Here is a 22,430-nt window from a genome sequence, read left to right on the forward strand (position 1 = left end):
TTGAATTTATTTAATACACAAGTTTCACAATTTGAGTTGAATTACTGAAATAAATGAACTTTTCCACGACATTCTAATTTATTGAGATGCACCTGTATATATTTAAGAAATATATGCTGTTTATATATTAAATATATTTATATATAATATAAAATATAAAAATATGTATATATATAAATGTATATACGTACATGTAAATATTTTCAAAATATATACTGTATGTGTGTGTATTTATGTATACATAATAAATATACACAGTACACATACATATATTATGTAAACAAAAACTTTATTTTTGATGCGATTAATCACGATTAATCATTTGGCAGCACATTGGGGGTTTTTTTGAAGGGGGGGGGTTGTTATGAGTAGTGTAGTTTGTCATTGAGAAATTGGCTGATCGACAATATTTTCCACAGAAACATACACCAGTATTTAACAACCTCTGAGCTCATTGTAGGTGTTTTGAAACGATTATATTGCATTACTATAAATGAATTTCTCAGGAGAAACTAAATGTAATTTGGTTATTTGTATTTCCTGAATGCTACCAATGTGCTTGGTTGAGCGTGTGTGCATTTGTAATTACCTGTGCTACATGAATGAACTTGGTGAAGACCTCTGCTCGCTGCTGTGAGGTGTGTTTGTTGAGGATCATGAGCTGAACCCACTGGGAGACTCCGTTGCAGAGCATGACAGAGCGCTCGAGCGCCGGATTATTCCTCACAGAGCCATGGACCACGTAACTGTGGTAGTCCAGAAACTAAGGTGACACATAACAACAACAGGCACTGCTGAATCTGAAATCCAGATGTGCTAAGCACTCACGAATGTGATCAGCAAGACATAATGATCCTGATATGAACCAACACGTCCAGGTATGAGTACAAAGGGTGTGATCATGGTTGTTTTATTAGTCAGCTTCAGCGGTATGAGGCTGTGCCGTCACTACAGCGCTATACTGAGGTTGGGCCATCAGATAAACTCAGTTTGCACTAGCAACATCTGGTCAGAGTATGTGAGTGAAACCGTCATGAGCCTTCGGGGTGAGTGACTTACTGAGACGTTGCAGAAGTTTTTGAACTCCAGGTAGCTGAGGTGTTCAGCCATCTCATCTGGTTCCATGTGGTCAAACAGCAGTGAAACTTTCCTTTTCTTCACAGAGGGAGAGGGAGTCTGGGAAACATTCACTGGAGGATTACTGGGTTCAGACATAGTGATGGACAAACAGAAACCAAACAGATAAATCACAAATCTGACAGGTGAAGACAAGAATAAAGTCAGGAACAAATACAGACAGTCAAAATTACTTATACGGTTCAGAGACTTGTTACATAGCACACAAAACAATTTTTACTTGACCAGCTGTGTCCCTCTGATCAGCTTCCCATCTGAGTCTAAAAAAACAAAATATTTCGATTTAGATTCAAGATGGATTCTACAACATTTATATGTGTGTGTTACTGTGCTGCTATGCTATGTTTCTTGGGGATTTCTAATCAGATGAGCCCAGCTTCAAGTCTATGTCTATATTGTCCTTCATAAGTATGGCTTGGAGTGCTCCTTCAATATAATTTTATTTTTTGTTATATTGTCCGCCAGCTAAAAAATCACACATCTGATCACTTAAAAAAGTAAAAACACACTTCTCCTCACTATGCCCTGAGTGAACAATGAATATACTAAAATGTATTTGAAACATATGCCAAACATATGTTGCTCGCAATATGCAGCTGGTACAAAATGCTGCTGCAAGGATGATAATGAATGCTATAAGCTGATCATGTTACTCCCTTGTTAGCATCTTTAGGATGGCTACCAGTGACCCTATGAATGATGGACTCTCAGCTGTTCTGGGATCAGTTGCATAAATCAATATTTTTCAATTAAGGTTCAGGTCAAAGTAAAATATTAGCAGTGGGGCTTGAAGAGGATATAGAGAAAGCAGCTTTTGGACGAAGATGTGTGATGGTACGACCCAGTTATGCATCATCAGGGCCATATGGACCAGCTGTGTCCCTCTGATCAGCTTCCCATCTGAGTCTAAAAAACAAAATATTTCGATTTAGATACAAGATGGATTCTACAACATTTATATGTGTGTGTTACTGTGCTGCTATGCTATGTTTCTTGGGGATTTCTAATCAGATGAGCCCAGCTTCAAGTCTATGTCTATATTGTCCTTCATACGTATGGCTTGGAGTGCTCCTTCAATATAATTTTATTTCTTGTTATATTGTCCGCCAGCTAAAAAATCACACATCTGATCACTTAAAAAAGTAAAAACACACTTCTCCTCACTATGCTCTGAGTGAACAATGAATATTCTAAAATGTATTTGAAACATATGCCAAACATATGTTGCTCGCAATATGCAGCTGGTACAAAATGCTGCTGCAAGGATGATAATGAATGCTATAAGCTGATCATGTTACTCCCTTGTTAGCATCTTTAGGATGGCTACCAGTACAATTTAGGATACAGTGTAAGATTTTGATAAATGTTTTTAAAACACTCCATGGAATGGTGCCAGAATACATAGTTGAGCTTATTAAGCCCTGCAGTCCAGGTGTAATATTAAGATCATCGAACAAGTTTCTCTTAACAATTCCCCGAGCGCGTCTCAAATTGAAGGGTGATCGTGCTTTCTCTATCGCTGGCCCAAGGCTGTCGAACAATCTGCCATTGGATGTTAGATCTTCTTTGACTCTTAATTGCTTTTAAGGATCATTTAAAATCGTATTTGTATTCTCTGGCTTTTGGTATATTGATGTTTTCTTGTTTGTCTCATTGTCCTTCTGCTTTCCTTTGTAATGTACAGCACTTTGGAGCTACTGTGTAGCCTGTAAGGTGCTATATAAATAAATAAACGAACGAACGATATATTTATTTCATGCTAAGCATACTAGTACTACTACATATTTATGTACTTAATAAAAATATCCTGCAATTGTACTTTTGTTTTACTAAACTGGTATACTTAAAGTCTGCTAAATTGGAAAAACTAATATTGTACTTAATGCACTTTAATAGTGCAGAAGTTGTGCTGAATTCCAACTAAAGATATACTGAAGTATATTTGATTGTGCTAAAGTGGAACTATTGCAAGTATCCTTTAGGTACACTTTAAATATCTTGCATATAAAGACTGATATTATTCAAAGATCATAATTAATCCTCATCAGCAGTGACATTAAAACACATTTTAGGCTTTATATTAAGAAATGTACATTGTGCACCATTAGTACTCCAAATAAAGTTGAATAATAGTTTTTAGAACAGTAAGTTTCGAGTGATATGTCAGTAAACATGTTAATATATTTGAACTATATACTTAGTACTATACTTAACTATATACTTAGTACTTTAAATAAATATATTTTAAACATATTACTTTTTTACTAGGGACTGCATGTGTTTAGAAATCATTCATCCTTAGCAGAAGTAGTGCAGGACAAGTTTAATGTTATTTTAATGTTGTGGCTGATAAATTGCCGATATTAAAAATCACTTCTTTCTCTCTCTCTCTCTCTGTTTCGACTTGTTCCCTTTCTTGTCAGAGGTCAGTAAAAATCAATACTATTTTATCTAAAAAAAAATGAAACACTAAAAGCTAAAACCATGTGTTTCCACATGTGAATTTAGGTATCACAACATTATAATGTACAGTGGGAAAATGGTTATTCATTGTAAGATTTGCTAAAGATTAATATTCAATTATCTTTGAAGTGAGTATTAGGAAAAGGTCATTTAAATGATAAAATAGGGTAAATATGAAGTACTGACTGATATTTATGAATGAAAAACTCTTTAATATCAGCCAACAACCAATATGCTACAACTGCATTGTGTATTACAAGTCCAAATACTTAAGCACATTTCAAATAAAAAAGGCATAAGGGGATGATTAAAAAACAAATGAGGGAGAGAGGGTAGGCCTGTGAAACTGAGGCGCACAATCAGGCTTTGTCTCATTAGCATAGAGAGACAAACACATTCCCAGGCCCTGAATGCTAGTAAACCAAAAGATTTCTCTCTGTTTCTCTTTCTCTCTCTCTCTCTCTCTTTGACAAGAGCTGCTGTCCCTCTGTCCCTCACACTACTCGGCAGCCTTACATAATCCGGCTGGCACATGGAGACTGGGAATGATGGGCACATGAGGCCAGAGACAAGGCTGAGAACCCTAGGAAAGTGGAATGTGGGAGATCTAGGACTTTATGTTGTGACTTGTGATGTAAGCTGTCCTTCTTTTAACTACCTGGAAGTCAATATTTGGTGATGTTTTCTTCATGAAAACAGGACCTGACTGATGTAAATGGTTGTCATGTAGGGTGGGGCTTATTGATAGGCAGATAGAGACGAGTTGAACACTGACCGAAGCAGTGGAGGCAGCGGAGGATGAGTTCATCCAGGCTGGCAGAGCGGAAAGAAGAATGAGCCGGTGGACTTTGAAGAGCCCGGCTGATCTCTTGAGGACTGGGGCATGTCATCCTCCTCTGCACTGGTCTTCTGCTCTTTATCACACTTCCTCCTTCCTGTCGGGACTTCCTGCTGCTGGAGACACACAAAAAAAATAGAGTTTTGGGGCTTGATGCTGCTGAAATACTCAACCCAGTCCCAACAATGTACAGATGTATTCAAACAACCAATGTGATCAACCGTATAAGTGGGGCATGGATACCAGCATTTATTCAAATTGGCTCTCACAAATAAACGAAACAAAGTATCCATAGCAACAGACAGTTTACCTAGTTTTAGCCACTTGTCAGACCACAGACTTTTCGCAGTAACCGCTTGTCTTTACCAGGCTAAGCAGCATTTTGATCCATTTAATATTTGCGATGTTGGTGATGAAGACTTCACCTGTGGTTCTTTAAAGTGACAGTTCAGCCAAAAAAAGAACATTCTGTCCTCATTTACTCACCCTCAAGTTTTTCCAAATCTGTATGAGTTTACTATTTCTGTTGAACACAAAAGACGGTATTTTGAATAATGTGGGTAACCGAAAAGTTGCTAGTGACTTCAATTGTATTTTTTCCCCATATCAATGGCTACCGTCACCTGTTCGGTTACACACATTCTTCAAAATATCTTCTTTTGTGTTCAGCAGAAGAAAGAAACTCATACAGATTTAGAACAACATGTTATGTTTAAATTATAACAGAATTGTCATTTTTGGGTGAACTATCCCTTTAATATTGCACAGAAAACCACAGCTGTGATTAGTTGGGCTTTGATAATGTTTGCATGTCATAGGTTATATGTAAAGCTGTTAAGATCTGGTCATGAGAAATGCTCTGTTTTGCTAAAAATCATCCCCTAAGTGTTACCACACGTCTGTCCAGTTACTTTTCTCACAGATTTGACATAAGGTTTCACATGCCAGACATCATAAAAATGGTCATAGACTACTACTGTAGGAGAGAGGCAAGTCATATTTAAGGGCGAGAATATCGTAGAGACTTGAGACATGGCCCTTTTGACTTGGACCAATTAGTAAACATCTGAAATGCCGTAACAACCAGCTAAAACATACACTATTGTACTTAGAAAAGTCTGAGCATCCAGCCAAAACATCCCAACACCTTAGTAAACTGTTAAAACACACCAATGACTACTTAGATATGCCCTAGTAATTGAAAGGTCCTAGCAACCATTCAGAACACCTTAGGAATCAATTATAAATACCCTATAGCAATCAGCCAGAACACCCTAGCAACTACTTAGAAACACCCTAATAGTTGTTAGTGTGGTCTGGCAGTTTATTAGGGTGTTTTTAAGTGGTTACTACGGTATTCTGAGTGGTTTCTAGGGTGTTTCTAAGTGGTTACTAATATGCGCTGTAATATGCTCTTAGAAACACCCTAGTAAACTGTCATTACACCCCAAAAACTACTTAGAAATGCCTTAACAACCACTTAGAAACACCCTAGAAACCATCCAGAAATGCCCTAACAACCACGCATTTTAACCCTAGTAACCACTTAGAAACGCTCAAATAAACAGCCACAGCACTCCAGCAACTGCTTAGAAACACATTAGCAACCACTTAGAACTGCCCTAGCAACCTGCCAAAAAACCTAGCAATGGCACTATGCTAAAGCCCTCTCAGAAGACCTTAAAAGTGACTGAATAGCAAAACCCTGGTAACCAATTTAGCACTTTTGCTGTGAGTTTCACACAAGCGAGCACAGGGTGTTTGATTGATAGGCGATCTGACCAATCATAACGCAGAATCTACCATTTTTGTCCGACAAACAAATCAGACAGGAGAGTAGATTACCATTGGTGGACTCGAACTTGAAAAAATTATGTCTTTCCACAGTTACAGAAATAAAATACCTTCTGATGTTCATTCATGTTTATTTCATGCTATAACAAGTCGGACATAGCAACAGTAACTAAGGAGGGCGGGTCTTTGCGAAGGGTCAGTTGTTCAGATTAAAACCTGTAGGTACATTTACTTCAGATTTGAAAGGAAATATCATTTAGATCTGCTCTAACATCCTTTTTTACATCCCCTGAAGCCTTTGACATTATACCTGAGAGCGACGGGTTCCCCTTGAAGTCTGCAGCACAGACCTGTGTACATGTGCGACTGTTTGCGCCCTGCAAGCCCCACCGGTAGATCAGGTATGTTGATGTTTATATGTAAGGTTGTGTGTTGATATCTGCCACTCTATACAGTAGGTGTCACTATTCAGGCCTTCAATGTCACAGGAAGAGAGACAGTCAGAAAGTGTAGATAAGCAATTCACTGTCTCACTGCTTTACTCTGTATTTTGTCAGTCACACAAAGAGAACAACAACATTGTACATCAGGGTAACAGTCTGTAAAACTCACAGCTGCTGCGTAATTTAGATGTATGAAGCATAATGCCAAATTTAAAGGTGTGTTTTTCTGACTTGGGCATCGAGTTGTGTCTGTGACAGCATCAGCAAGAAACACTGTGGTCTGTGACGGCAGTGACATGAACAGGAAGCTGGCCGTGACTGCAGAGAAGTAGAGATGACTTCTTAGAACGTCCAAACCCCTCCTAACCGCACTCTCTCCCTTCCTCCTGCACCAGTGTCCAGTTCAGCACACTCGTTCTCAATTCTCTCCACGCACAGACACACTGACGTTTACCTTCTCACCTCATTAAGCAAACCAAACACCTAACCACTAAATCAGGCCCACGCAAATACACACTCCAGACAAGAGTGTAAATTCACTTCGGTTGAAGTTTGTAGACCAGGCAGACATTTTTTACATGGCCTTCATAAAATACATCTTATATTTCCTTCTCTTCGGTTCTTTCTATTTCTGACAGGCCGAATATTAAACACGACTTCAATATGCAAATTCCCCATCGTATTTTCATATCTCTCTCTCTCGCTTATTTGCATCAATCTGCTCTACAGCTGATGACAATACACACTCTGCAGCCCTCTCAGGCCTGAGAAGAGCACGCATGCACATGGATACAGACTCGCGCATAGGCCTACAGTAAACAAATGAGGGAAAATGCTCTTGGTTAATGTAAATGAATTTGTAAGCAAGTCTATGCAAATTTATATGCAGCGTGGAATCAGCTAGGATCTGGTGATTTCGATATTTGGGTCACGATACAATAATGATAAGTCAAAAACCCAACCTGTTTTAAAAATTCTCGTAATTGTGATTTTATATTTCTCAGTTGCAACTTTATATCTTATATTGTGACTTGAATATAAGATATGACTGGGTGGGATATAAGACTTTGTAAAAAGCCAGTCTGCAGATTTGAGTTTACAGCTTTCTAAGAAAATTGCATAATGGGCAAAGACTCCATTTTTTTTAGCTTCATCCTGTCAGAGGATATCAACATGTTTGATATTTTGAGAGAATTTTTGAAAACATGTTTTCATTTGTCACGTTTCTCCTAGCAACAAGGCACGTGTTTCCGTGAGAGTTTATTATTTTTGGAACAACTTGGTCTGGTAGTGTGTGATCCTCCATCGTACAGTTTTTCCTCTGTAACTATTTACAGTCAACAAGTGTGTGATGCTAATATTTTTAAATCTCTTCAGTTTTTTTTAAGTCATGTAGTGTATTCCAGTCTTTAGTGTTGTGGTTACATATCACACAATTGTGACTTACATCTGGTAATTTTTTTTTTTTTTTTTTTTTAAACAATCGCATAATTATGTGTTTTAATTTTTACTTTGAAGGTGAGGTCACATTAGTGATATTTCAGAGAAACTTAGCGGACAAAAAGGTCACTTTCAAACCAAGCAGCTTTCTGTTGGTCAACATGGTGAACTTGCATGACCAACTTGAACATGAGCGAAATCTGCATGGGAAACTTTATCGCCCTCACACAAGACTCCAAAATAAATTTCGCAAAACAAATGTGAACACATAGGCAAAAACAGGCTTCCGTAGTTTGGATTTTGGTCGAAAATAAATAATTAAACATCTGTTGATCTAATGATCATATATACAGTATATACAGGTGCATCTCAATAAATTAGAATGTCGTGGAAAAGTTCATTTATTTCAGTAATTCAACTCAAATTGTGAAACTTGTGTATTAAATAAATTCAACGCACACAGACTGAAGTAGTTTAAGTCTTTACATTGCACCTCAAATCATCACAGACTGTGGAAACTTAAAGCAACTGGATTTCAAGCAACTTGGGTTATGAGCTTCTCCACCCTTCCTCCAGACTCTAGGACTTTGGTTTCCAAATGAAATGCAAAACTTGCTCTCATCTGAAAAGAGGACTTTGGACCACTGGGCAACAGTCCAGTTCTTCTTCTCCTTAGCTCCTTAGACGCTTCTAACGTTGTCTGTGGATCAGTAGTGGCTTAACAAGAGGAATATGACAACTGTAGCCAAATTCCTTGACACGTCTGTGTGTGGTGGCTCTTGATGACTTGACCCCAGCCTCAGTCCATTCCTTGTGAAGTTCACTCAAATTCTTGAATCGATTTTGCTTGACAATCCTCATAAGGCTGCGGTTCTCTCGGTTGGTTGTGCATCTTTTTCTTCCACACTTTTTCCTTCCACTCAACTTTCTGTTAACATGCTTGGATACAGCACTCTGTGAACAGCCAGCTTCTTTGGCAATGAATGTTTGTGGCTTACCCTCCTTGTGAAGGGTGTCAATGATTGTCTTCTAGACAACTGTCAGATCAGCAGTCTTCCCCATGATTGTGTAGCCTAGTGAACCAAACTGAGAAACCATTTTGAAGGCTCAGGAAAACTTTGCAGGTGTTTTGAGTTGATTAGCTGATTGGCATGTCACCATATTCTAATTTGTTGAGATAGTGAATTGGTGGGTTTTTGTTAAATGTGAGCCAAAATCATCACAATTAAAAGAACCAAAGACTTAAACTACTTCAGTCTGTGTGCATTGAATTTATTTAATACACGAGTTTCACAATATGAGTTGAATTACTGAAATAAATGAACTTTTCCACGACATTCTAATTTATTGAGACGCACCTGTATAACCTTGATTCTTTTTACAACAAATATTCATGTGAAAAAAACTACGTGTGCTGTTTTTAGCGCAATGAACTTAAGATTTTTTGAGCAACAGTGTGGTTTGTTTGCATCCGCACATGACACCCTGGCATTCAGTATCATAATCCAGTGAAACATTTGCAATCATACAGTGTATGAGCGTTTCGGCCATGCATAGCACCTACTCACTCACTTTCTCTTCCTCTCCTCCTGCAGCCTTTGCTCTATTCATGTCATTCAGAAAACAACTTCTCCTTTCTCTTTGGAAACCCCCCCAACACCCCCCTACCCCTTCCCTGCCACAGTAGCCAGTGTTTTACTCCCAGTTCCTGGCTACATCTCCAGCTCCATTACCCTACCCCCCAACCTTCTTCCTCATGCCTCCTGCTTTCTCCTCATCTCCCTCTTTTTCTTTTTTCTCTCTGCACTAAAACACACACACACACACACACACAAACACACACACACACACACACACACACACAGTCAGGGAACATGCAAATTCCTCCCTTTCTCTCGTTAATTGATTAATTGATGCCAGAGCCCTTTGAAGGCCTTGTTTGTCGCCTACCATCACTCTATCTCTTCCTCCATTAGTCTCCGCTCCATCTCTGCTCCATGTACCTATAGATGTCAGACATGACAACAAAATATACATATTTGACAAATACTGCTATTCATATGTATGAATTTTTAATAAATTTTAAATGAATTTAAATACATTTGTTCTAAACTATATTTTAAACTATTTACTGTATATTACTATATATAACATTAATCTTATATATAACACTACATACATGTTAAGTATTAAATAAATGTATTTATATATAATGTATTATAAATCAAATTGTATATATATATATACATATATACATACAATTATATACACACACATATTTATATATGAATTTAATATATAAATAAAGTATATATTAAATAAATGTATTATAAATTATTATAAATGTATACTTTACAGTAAATGTGTTTAATATATAGTAATACTTTCATACATTTATGTATAGGCTACACACACACACACACACACACACACACACATATATATATATATGGGCACATATTATAATATATATCATACGTTTAATAGTCAACATTTCATTATATTTAAATTCTGAATATGAAATATCAAATATTACATGCTTGCAAAAACTTGCTGTAACTAGACTGTAATATGCTGATAGCATCACTGTAGTCGCTGCTAACTTTGTCATTTCCAAGCAATCAGATAAGACCTCTGAGATAACATGCACAAAACAGACGCCCCCAAAAGCTCCTAGTCAGAACTATCGATTCTACCCTTCTCGTGTAGCTTTATGTCATTTATCTCGTTATACCAGTAATTATGGACAGGCAGAGTTTGTATGTAGCCTATCATATATATTATCACATATATTAAAATCTGACTCCATATGTAGCGTTGGATAACTCACTGATTAAGTTTTAAATGAGTTGACACTAGCAATGTTTCTTCCCAGCACCAACCATTATGTTCCTGCTAATGCCTCTTATGTACTGTAAACACAGCGAGCGAACATACCTCTATCCACAACAGGTCACAGGAGAATAACTAGGTCAAAAGCAATTCATCTCCCTAGTGCGAAATCCCCTCTTAAAGATCAGAGACAAGCACCACTGCTACTTCACAGCATACACATGTGAATCTACACAATCTTGCAAATGCAAACCTAGTCTGAGCCCCAACGGGAGAGTCTGAATGATGAATGTGCAGTTTGAGCCGTTTTGAGAGTGACTAGCCTGTCTCTCTCGCAGAGAACTGAAACCCAAACACAATGTTCTGAAGAACATGGAGAAACCACAGCTTTGTCAGATAACCACAGTGATCAGTACAGTGCACTGCAAAATGAGGCACAGACAGACTTATCAAACCTCAAATGAGCATTAAACCCAGTGACACGAAGAACTAAAGCAGATTTTTGCATTGAGGTGACATCAAATCAATTCTAAAGAGCATGGAGACCTGTCAAAGCACAGTCAGAATTTAAAAGACAGTCAAAAGTATGTACCTCTTTGACTCCTTGCGATTCATGGTGTCTACCGGTGTCCTTTTGGTGTCCCCCAGGCTGCTTAAACCTTTTCTTGCCCCATCGGGTATCTTGCAGTCTCTCTCCCCCAGCCAGAGGTACTAAGTGACCTCTTACAGGCTAGGACGTACAGTGGCTCTTCAGTCACGGCTCTGAAAACTTAAAACCTGAAAACCAGCTGCTGTGGCTCTGAGCTTTCTCTCTCTCTCTCTCTCTCGCTCTCTCTTTCTTTCTTTCTCTTTCACTCACTCGCTCTCACACACCCCCTCTTTTCTTTTTCTCTGAATATCACCAGAGAACGTGAACCACAGGGCACAGAGTTAACCAAAACAATAAATAAAAGAACCCCTATTCGACGATAGGGCATTAAAAATAAAGAAAAAATTTGAACTCTAGGCTCAAAAGGTTGTCAAAATCAGCATGATCACAACAAACAACTAACTGCATTCAATACAAACAAGTCCCTATTTGAAATACAGGCATTGGCTCTGACAGATAGGGGAACTGTCATCTGTGTGCATGTGTGACAGAGGGAGGGGAAAAAGTGAGCGAGAGAGAAGAGAGGGTGGGATTGAGCTCTTTTGAAAGAGTGTGAGAGTACGTAATACGAATTAAAAATCATTGAAAGGCCGATTGAAAACTGACAGTGTCCAAACAGACATCACAATGAGAAATTAGTCCCAAAAGACCAAAGTTTGTTCTCATTAGCTTCCCACATGTGTGTTTTTACACATATTTCAGCTTTGTTTTAGTCTGTACCAGTTCCTTGCCTTTAGGCTATAGGTAAATGAGTGAGACTTCGGTTGTATTTTCCATGAATTTCTGCGTACAAGGTGTCATAAGTAATAGCTGCGTGTCTGTACCTGCTGTATCTGTTCATTTGTTAGCCTTGGGTCTGTTTTTAATAGTCTTCATCCCTTCTTTTTCTCTCTTTAACAGTAAGGTAGTGTCTCCAGGGTTGAATCCCTCCACGTGCAGCTGGAGCGGGACACTGAAAGGATGCCTTGTTGAGGATGGAGGAGAGGGGAGATGATAGGAAAGACTGCTGCATGTGTGTGCGTGCGTCTGCATGCAAACTCTGTGGGAACCTGTGGCTGTGTGTGTGTGCGTGTGTGTGTGTGTGTGTGTGTGTGTGAGTGTGTTTTCACACAGAGGTGGGATTCTCATACAAGCCCAGATGAGGGGGGCTTCTGTCGGTTGATGGATGGGTGTGAATGAATCAACTGCCATCTTTCAGAATGACACCTAGAATATCAATTCTGTGAAATGTGGGCCGCCTGTTCTGTATTAAAGGAGACACAGATATGTCTGGTTTGTTGCAGTTGCTGTTGTGTTTTTTCTGACGTTTTTTTCCACCACAAATGAACTTGCAAAAGGGCACTTGCTCATCACTCCACCTTTGTTTACTTCCTCAAAATAGTTAAGCTAATCTAAAACTTTCACATAGCAAGAAGAACTTATTGTACAGAGTTATTTCTGAGAGAAGATGGTGTTTTTGTCAGTAACAGGCGAAGCTAGACTTGTATTCGCCTGTAAATATTTTTTTTCTTGCTCGACCATGTCATCTTCAGTAAATTTCCTGCTGCAAATTCTGCAATTGTGATTGCATAACTGAAGAAACCACATCGGCACACATCGTCTGCCTTTTTTAGTGTTTCAAATTACTACGGTGTTAATAGAAATTAAACTGAATTGTCCCTTCAGTTTACTCAATGACTTTAACTAGAAACGGGTTCTATTGAGCCTTAACAGGCTGTTGATTGCTTCATCTGTTAGGTCATTCAGAACACAAAATGACCATATGGTAACCATCGTTTCCACCAAAATACCATTGTTACTATGGTTATTGCTATGGCAAAATCTGTGGTAACTTGGCAAACATTCTTGTAAATATTTATATGATTTATTCACAGTTTTAAAGAGCTCACATAATGTATTATATTATATCCCATTTTAAATATAATACACTAATACAACTGATTAGAACTGTTCAAGTGATGAGGAAAAACAGCTACAAGGTGAAACACTTCAATAAATAAATGGCGACCAGTCAAAAATAGATAGATAGATCGATTTTCCCGCTTTTCATTTAAAAACACGTCATGAAGCTGGCAAGTCGACTACAGAATATAAATACCATCGGGCAGTGGTTTATTAAATGGTAGTTTAAGTTAGTGTTACTCACTATAGTAACCTAATACATTATCTCACATTTAAATAGGCCTATAGTTGATACTGCAAATAGTTCTAGCTTCAATGTTATTTCCGTAGTGAGTTTGTGAGATGCTACGACGCCATCTATCGGTCACTTCACACGACTACAGTGTAGTACGCAGCAAACCTGAGCGAATGCACTCGGCTTCCCAGTCTTCATTACGTGCTGTCTGAGCATGCTCTCTGACGTTTAGCCCTCGGCTGCCAAGAAGACACCCCAAAAATCCATCAGCATCCTTCTTACTCCATACTCAGATGTAGTTGCAGGTGGACATAGGAGAGCGGAGGGACACGCTCAGAGATGACACTTAGATGGAGATTTTGGAGGTGAGGAGTGATGCCAGCTGTCATCTTTGTATGTGTTTGTGGCCTGTTTGAGAGAGTGTGTGTGTGATAGTGTGTGTGGTTGGGTGCAGCACGTTGGCTGTATTTTCCTGGAGTAATTTTAGGGGTGTGTTGCTTATGCAGTTGTCAGACTGTCTAACCGACTGGTGGTCTCTGTGTGTGTCTGTGGATGCAGAACAGGAAAATATATGATTGAAAATATACATACCTTGTCTGTCTATCCATCTGTACATCTGCTGCACATATCTCTATCTATCTATCTATCTATCTATCTATCTATCTATCTATCTATCTATCTATCTATCTATCTATCTATCTATCTATCTAATTGATTGTTTTGTTTAATTGGCCTGCTGGTTCAGTTCCCTGTTGCACTGTTGTGTTGATTTTACTTTTATCACTTACATTCCTGTTCCAGAGTCTTATCATTTAAATGTGATGTTTATACAGTATATAGTATAATTTAATGTCATTTCATAATTTATACCACTCTTGTATTTCCAAATGAAGGTTAAGCAGATAAAAGTAATGCTTCAGCATTATACCAAAAAGAAATTGTACTTCTCCAGCACCCACATTTTGAAAAAAAAATTGCCTCATTCTGCACATAGCCTTTTGTGTTCTAATCATTTGCATCCTAATTGTTCCCAATAATTTTTTTCCATAAATGTTATTTTATTATGAATTATTTTTATACAGTTATATACTATTTATGCATTTTATGTAATTGTATAAAATGTATATTATATTTATTAAACTATATGTGTATATTATTAATCGATTTAAATATAATTGCTGTTATATCAATAAATGCAGAACACACACACACACACACACACACACACACACACACATACATATATATATATATATATATACTAACAGAACATTCATATGCAAATGCAGTGTCTGAAATAAATTTAATTCGGTCTAGCTGTTAATTCGCTGTCTGTATTCTGTTTCAGTCACAGCGCGTGCTGAGCACACATAAGTACCCAATATATCTGGCTGTGTTCAGCTCACATTAGGACTCCACTGTGTTCAAGCTGTTTACTGTGTGTTTTGCACAAATATTGTCAAAAAATATCACAAGTTCTACAAACTAAACAAATGTCATTATTTGATTTATTCTGATGTAATTCAAGCTTCTCATATGGCTAGTATGCGCGTGTGTGTCTTAGTGTCTTCTGCCAGACATCATCACACACAAGCACATTTTCCATTTATAGCTCATTAGACCTGTGGGAGGATCAGTTTTAGGCAAAGGGGGTGGCCCAGTTGTGCAAATATGGTTGCGGTGTGAATGTGTAAGAAGGTAGAGCACCATCCACAGGATCTGAGAGCAAGGAAGCTGAGGGAGAGAGAGAGAGAGAGAGAGAGAGAGAGAGAGAGACAGGAGCAGCGCTGAATCTTCTGTCACTCTCTCTCACTCCATCGTGAGAGAGCTACAGGACTCATACTGTCCTCCAGCACACCCACACACACACACTGAGAAAGAGAGAGAGAATACACTGAAACACACTGAAGAGAAAACGGAAGGATTTTCTGATTTCTCCTGAGGAGCTGCAAATAACCCTCGGAGAAGGATGGCAGAGGGAGAGGGGGGAGATGAAGAGATACAGTTCCTACGGACGGTAAGTAATGCCTTCTTGACCTATTTTGATTTCATGATAATACTTATAATAATGCTTTTTTGGGGGGGAGTCTCAAAGTTATATCTCAATGTAAGAGTTTTAGCTAGTTTTTGCCTGTGCATTATGGGTATTTTTGTGTATACAGGGCCAACATAGACATTGAGGGGGGTGCTCATGTTTCCCTTTCAATATTTAGACTAGTGGTTAAGTAGTAAAATGCAAGATTCTTAAACTTTTTATCTGGTCCCCCTCAATCGTGAACATTTGGTTACATCATTAATGTTGTTAAAGTGTTAGAAATGTCCCTGCATGTGATTGGTGATCTGTTTGTTTGTTTTTAAGAATGCACGCTCATTTATTTGTCAGGCGCTTAAACCACTGTAACATTAGTGAAATTTCACGGGCAAAAATACAAAACATTTCAATTTTTGTTGCGATGTATGAACATACTTTCAAACAAAGCAGTTTTCTGAAATTTGCCTGAACATCTTGAACCCTTTGGAAAATCTGCACAGGGAAATCTCCAAAGAAATTTCCGATCTTGTAGATTCCTATTTAAATGACTGGATTTCAATTAAATAATGGTAAATGTGATTGCACTGTAATAGATATTTTGTGAACTTCCCCATCCACACTTTTGGTCTCATCCATTGGGCTGGTTTGCTGAATTATTACCGTGATGTTTTTGTACAATTTTTGATGGACGTTTTTGCAAGCCTGGTTCTCACCCTGTATATAGTTTACTATTTTTATGGTGGCCCACATGTCTTTTGACCTGCTTAAGGAGTTGATAGCCTGCCTAACAACTCAGTGAGGGACGATGTCTCTAATCAGGGACATGTCCTGCTTTTATTGTTGCTGACTGTGAACTCATGTTGTAAGTGCTGCATTTTTTCGCTTATTCTTCTAGAAGATTCTGTCATTCAGTGGATGTACGTGAGTGTGTGTGGATGGACAGCGGCTGGTGCATCTGTTTGCATCGTTAGCTATTTTTACCTCAGGAAAGGAGAGACTTACAGAACAGGAGTGAAAGACGCAACAAGCAGGCCAGCTCCTTGAGAGGGGGACAGCTGGCCTCTGCCCCCTCATTCCTCAAACTTAAGTAGAGCGTAAGTGAGCAAACGAACTGCTTAGATAGTCTATAGGGTCAGACATACAGACAAAACCAAAGGTTTGAGGGAAAAGTACAAATGAGAAGAAAAAAAAAGCAAGCAGGATTGGAATTATACAGCATTTGTGGCATATAGGAGATTGAAAGATTGAAATTGAAAGATTGTCAAAGTTTTTAACCGCTAAGTCAGTGGTTCTTACATAGAAAACTGGGGAAAAAAATTTAAATACACAGAGGGCTTGGACCCACTAGGGGGCCTCAGCCAATTCCCAAGTAGGACGCAGGATAACTTAAAAGAAAATATTAATTAAATTAAATTGAAAATTAAATTGAAAATATTAAATAAAAAAATGTGACTCTTCAAACTTCTGGAATCTCAAACTGAATTGTGGTTAATTAATTTAATATTTCAAGACCAGGGGCCCGTTCTTCGTACGTCGCTAACTCAGTTAGCTGGATTTGATTGTTGACGATTTGGCATGATCTTGGATTGGTTGGTTCTTCGAAGCTCATCCCGAAGTTGCTGTCATAGCAACAGGTCCGTAAGCTTAAACCTGCTCGGGAACAGGTTTATTTCTGGTAAACAGGATTCGATTGCAGCTTTTTAAGCAGAATTGATATTAAAATCTGTCCCAGCCAGCCACCGCTACTTTATTACAAGAGTATCCTACTGATTCAGGGACAATAATTAAAAATAATAATCATTTAAAAATGTATTTAAAGATAATACAATCTAATTGTCAGGATTGGACCTGTTTTGTCATGTGTTTCAGTTCCTGTTTTGCCTTATTTGGTCAAGTTCCTCTCCTCGTTTAGTTTGATTATGTTCCATTGATGTCACCTGTGTTCCCCTGATTGCCCTGTGTCCTAGTCTGTTCAGTTTGTGTTTGTCAGGTCTTTGTGTTGTCGCAAGCTCCGATTGTGTATTATCTCCTGTGTTTCTTGATTAAAGACTGTTAAACGTTTCCTCGTGACTCCAACGTGTTCCCTCAACAGCGTAGCGTGACAGAAGACCTGACCCAAAAACAGTTACCTCTGTGTTTTCCCCTCCGTTTGTTTTCTTGTTTTTCCCAGTATCTTTTTTTCCGTTGTGTTCCCTGGATGGATGCCCTTCTTCGCCCCGAATGGCTCCTCCTCCTGCTGGAGCAGGGGGACAAAGCTCTCGAGGACCATACTAGACTGTTCCAGCTGCTAGCAAGCACCACCAGCTACCCGGACGACACGCTCTGTGTGTTCTACGATGCCAGTCTAAACATCGAGTGCAGAGCACCGTCGTCCGAAGATGGTCCTCGATAGGATTTCGGCGCATTTGTGGAGTGGATTCTGGCGAGAAACGGGCCTCCTCTCACCGTCACTCCCGAGGATGATTTTGCCAGATCCACTCCGGACCTAGAGCCCAGCCCACCATCTCCCCGCTGTGCGGAGCCATTTCCCGCCGCGATCAGCGAGCCAGCGCAAAGCAGAGCGACTGAACAGAGGATCGCCCCGGACGTAGAGCTGAATCCGTCAGACCAGGTGCGAGAGCCGGCGACAGTGCCAGCCACGAGGGAGAAAGCTGCAGACGGTGTGAGCGCGGAGAGGAGCTCCACCCCTGCACCGCGGCTGAGTATGGCGCGGCGAATGTGCCACACCGAAGTGGAGAGGGCTCCAGTCCCTGAATCCAGTCCAGAGAGCCCTCCAGTGCCAGCTCCTCGTAAGCGCCCTCAAGTGTCTGCTCCTCCTGAGCTTCATCCTGTTCCAATGTTCAGCCTAGAGGGGGCTTCCGATCCAGAGTTAAGCCCTGAATGCCCGGAGACTCACAAATGCCAGCCCTCCCACCCGCTCCTGCCTTCTCCTCCACCGCTGTTATCTGGCAGCCCCTCTGCTCGCCCTCAGCCCACCATCAATACGGTGCGAGCGCCGTGGCTATGCCATCCTCCAGCATCGCCATGGCTGGAGAATCCCTCTCCTCCGCCTCGACCCATAGACCCAACGGCACCACCTCGGCTCCTAGCTCCCTCGCCTCCTCAGTTTTAGGCAAAGGGGGTGGCCCAGTTGTGCAAATATGGTTGCAGTGTGAATGTGGAAGAAGGTAGAGCACCATCCACAAGATCTGAGAGCAAGGAAACTGAGAGAGAGAGAGAGAGAGAGAGAGAGAGAGACAGACAGAAGCAGCGCTGAATCTTCTGTCACTCTCTCTCACTCCATTGTGAGAGCTACAGGACTCATGCTGTCCTCCAGCAAACCCACACACACACACACACACACACACACACTGAGACAGAGAGAGAGAAGACACTGAAACACACTGAAGAGAAAACAGAAGGATTTTCTGATTTCTCCTGAGGAGCTGCAAATAACCCTCGGAGAAGGATGGCAGAGGGAGAGGGGGGAGATGAAGAGATACAGTTCCTACGGACGGTAAGTAATGCCTTCTTGACCTATTTTGATTTCATGATAATACTTATAATAATGCTTTTTTGGGGGGGAGTCTCAAAGTTATATCTCAATGTAAGAGTTTTAGCTAGTTTTTGCCTGTGCATTATGGGTATTTTTGTGTATACAGGGCCAACATAGACATTGAGGGGGGTGCTCATGTTTCCCTTTCAATATTTAGACTAGTGGTTAAGTAGTAAAATGCAAGATTCTTAAACTTTTTATCTGGTCCCCCTCAATCGTGAACATTTGGTTACATCATTAATGTTGTTAAAGTGTTAGAAATGTCCCTGCATGTGATTGGTGATCTGTTTGTTTGTTTTTAAGAATGCATGCTCATTTATTTGTCGGGCGCTTAAACCACTGTAACATTAGTGAAATTTCACGGGCAAAAATACAAAAAAATTCAATTTTTGTAGCGATGTATGAACATACTTTCAAACAAAGCAGTTTTCTGAAATTTGCCTGAACATCTTGAACCCTTTGGAAAATCTGCACAGGGAAATCTCCAAAGAAATTTCCGATCTTGTAGATTCCTATTTAAATGACTGGATTTCAATTAAATAATGGTAAATGTGATTGCACTGTAATAGATATTTTGTGAACTTCCCCATCCACACTTTTGGTCTCATCCATTGGGCTGGTTTGCTGAATTATTACCGTGATGTTTTTGTACAATTTTTGATGGACGTTTTTGCAAGCCTGGTTCTCACCCTGTATATAGTTTACTATTTTTATGGTGGCCCACATGTCTTTTGACCTGCTTAAGGAGTTGATAGCCTGCCTAACAACTCAGTGAGGGACGATGTCTCTAATCAGGGACATGTCCTGCTTTTATTGTTGCTGACTGTGAACTCATGTTGTAAGTGCTGCATTTTTTCGCTTATTCTTCTAGAAGATTCTGTCATTCAGTGGATGTACGTGAGTGTGTGTGGATGGACAGCGGCTGGTGCATCTGTTTGCATCGTTAGCTATTTTTACCTCAGGAAAGGAGAGACTTACAGAACAGGAGTGAAAGACGCAACAAGCAGGCCAGCTCCTTGAGAGGGGGACAGCTGGCCTCTGCCCCCTCATTCCTCAAACTTAAGTAGAGCGTAAGTGAGCAAACGAACTGCTTAGATAGTCTATAGGGTCAGACATACAGACAAAACCAAAGGTTTGAGGGAAAAGTACAAATGAGAAGAAAAAAAAAGCAAGCAGGATTGGAATTATACAGCATTTGTGGCATATAGGAGATTGAAAGATTGAAATTGAAAGATTGTCAAAGTTTTTAACCGCTAAGTCAGTGGTTCTTACATAGAAAACTGGGGGAAAAAATTAAAATACACAGAGGGCTTGGACCCACTAGGGGGCCTCAGCCAATTCCCAAGTAGGACGCAGGATAACTTAAAAGAAAATATTAATTAAATTAAATAGAAAATTAAATTGAAAATATTAAATAAAAAAATGTGACTCTTCAAACTTCTGGAATCTCAAACTGAATTGTGGTTAATTAATTTAATATTTCGAGACCAGGGGCCCGTTCTTCGTACTTCGCTAACTCAGTTAGCTGGATTTGATTGTTGACGATTTGGCATGATCTTGGATTGGTTGGTTCTTCGAAGCTCATCCCGAAGTTGCTGTCATAGCAACAGGTCCGTAAGCTTAAACCTGCTCGGGAACAGGTTTATTTCTGGTAAACAGGATTCGATTGCAGCTTTTTAAGCAGAATTGATATTAAAATCTGTCCCAGCCAGCCACCGCTACTTTATTACAAGAGTATCCTACTGATTCAGGGACAATAATTAAAAATAATAATCATTTAAAAATGTATTTAAAGATAATACAATCTAATTGTCAGGATTGGACCTGTTTTGTCATGTGTTTCAGTTCCTGTTTTGCCTTATTTGGTCAAGTTCCTCTCCTCGTTTAGTTTGATTATGTTCCATTGATGTCACCTGTGTTCCCCTGATTGCCCTGTGTCCTAGTCTGTTCAGTTTGTGTTTGTCAGGTCTAAGCGTTCTCTACATGTGTTGGCTCAAGCTCCCATTGTGGATTATCTCCTGTGTTTCTTGATTAAAGACTGTTAAACGTTTCCTCGTGACTCCAACGTGTTCCCTCAACAGCGTAGCGTGACAGAAGACCTGACCCAAAAACAGTTACCTCTGTGTTTTCCCCTCCGTTTGTTTTCTTGTTTTTCCCAGTATCTTTTTTTCCGTTGTGTTCCCTGGATGGATGCCCTTCTTCGCCCCGAATGGCTCCTCCTCCTGCTGGAGCAGGGGGACAAAGCTCTCGAGGACCATACTAGACTGTTCTGAATGAGGCTGTGTTTGAGCACAGTATTTTTGCATGCAGCCAAAAGACGTGTTTCTTATCCTCTTTGTATAATTTTTCTTGAGCTACTCTTAAAATCTCATCACATTCAACTTAGACTGCAAACACACAAACTGGGTAATATATTTTTTCCTTTGTCGGGGAGCAGAGGCCCATTCTTCATACTTGGCTAACTCAGTTAGCTGGATTTGATTGTTGACGATTTGGCATGATCTTGGATTGGTTGGTTCTTCGAAGCTCATCCCGAAGTTGCTGTCATAGCAACAGGTCCGTAAGCTTAAACCTGCTCGGGAACTGGTTTATTTCTGGTAAACAGGATTAGATTGCAGCTTTTTAAGCAGAATTGATATTAAAATCTGTCCCAGCCAGCCACCGCTACTTTATTACAAGAGTATCCTACTGATTCAGGGACAATAATTAAAAATAATAATCATTTAAAAATTAATTTAAAGATAATACAATCTAATTGTCAGGATTGGACCTGTTTTGTCATGTGTTTCAGTTCCTGTTTTGCCTTATTTGGTCAAGTTCCTCTCCTCGTTTAGTTTGATTATGTTCCATTGATGTCACCTGTGTTCCCCTGATTGCCCTGTGTCCTAGTCTGTTCAGTTTGTGTTTGTCAGGTCTAAGCGTTCTCTACATGTGTTGGCTCAAGCTCCCATTGTGGATTATCTCCTGTGTTTCTTGATTAAAGACTGTTAAACGTTTCCTCGTGACTCCAACGTGTTCCCTCAACAGCGTAGCGTGACAGAAGACCTGACCCAAAAACAGTTACCTCTGTGTTTTCCCCTCCGTTTGTTTTCTTGTTTTTCCCAGTATCTTTTTTTCCGTTGTGTTCCCT

At 39.5% G+C, this 22,430-nt stretch overlaps 2 protein-coding genes across 2 annotated transcripts in view; one reads left to right on the forward strand and one right to left on the reverse strand.

Annotated features, from left to right (window-relative positions):
* The window catches only part of LOC107596887 (RAS guanyl-releasing protein 1-like), a 29,264-nt gene extending 15,333 nt beyond the window's left edge, over window positions 1–13,931 (reverse strand). Inside the window, exons 1-6 of the mRNA XM_016287745.1 lie at window positions 13,899–13,931; window positions 11,540–11,658; window positions 4,376–4,554; window positions 1,917–2,043; window positions 1,060–1,255; window positions 590–763 (exon numbers count right to left, since the gene is read on the reverse strand). Of these exons, the coding sequence (XP_016143231.1) occupies window positions 590–763; window positions 1,060–1,255; window positions 1,917–2,043; window positions 4,376–4,554; window positions 11,540–11,658; window positions 13,899–13,931 (828 nt within the window). The remainder of the gene's footprint in view (window positions 1–589; window positions 764–1,059; window positions 1,256–1,916; window positions 2,044–4,375; window positions 4,555–11,539; window positions 11,659–13,898) is intronic.
* A 5,213-nt stretch (window positions 13,932–19,144) lies between these two features.
* LOC107596888 (ryanodine receptor 1-like) overlaps window positions 19,145–22,430 on the forward strand; it is a 112,156-nt gene continuing 108,870 nt past the window's right edge. Inside the window, exon 1 of the mRNA XM_016287746.1 lies at window positions 19,145–19,261. Within this exon, the coding sequence (XP_016143232.1) occupies window positions 19,214–19,261 (48 nt within the window). The 5' untranslated portion in view covers window positions 19,145–19,213. The remainder of the gene's footprint in view (window positions 19,262–22,430) is intronic.

The sequence above is a fragment of the Sinocyclocheilus grahami genome, unplaced genomic scaffold (assembly GCF_001515645.1).
Source record: "Sinocyclocheilus grahami isolate Dianchi unplaced genomic scaffold, SAMN03320097.WGS_v1.1 scaffold224.1, whole genome shotgun sequence".
Classification (NCBI taxonomy): domain Eukaryota; kingdom Metazoa; phylum Chordata; class Actinopteri; order Cypriniformes; family Cyprinidae; genus Sinocyclocheilus; species Sinocyclocheilus grahami.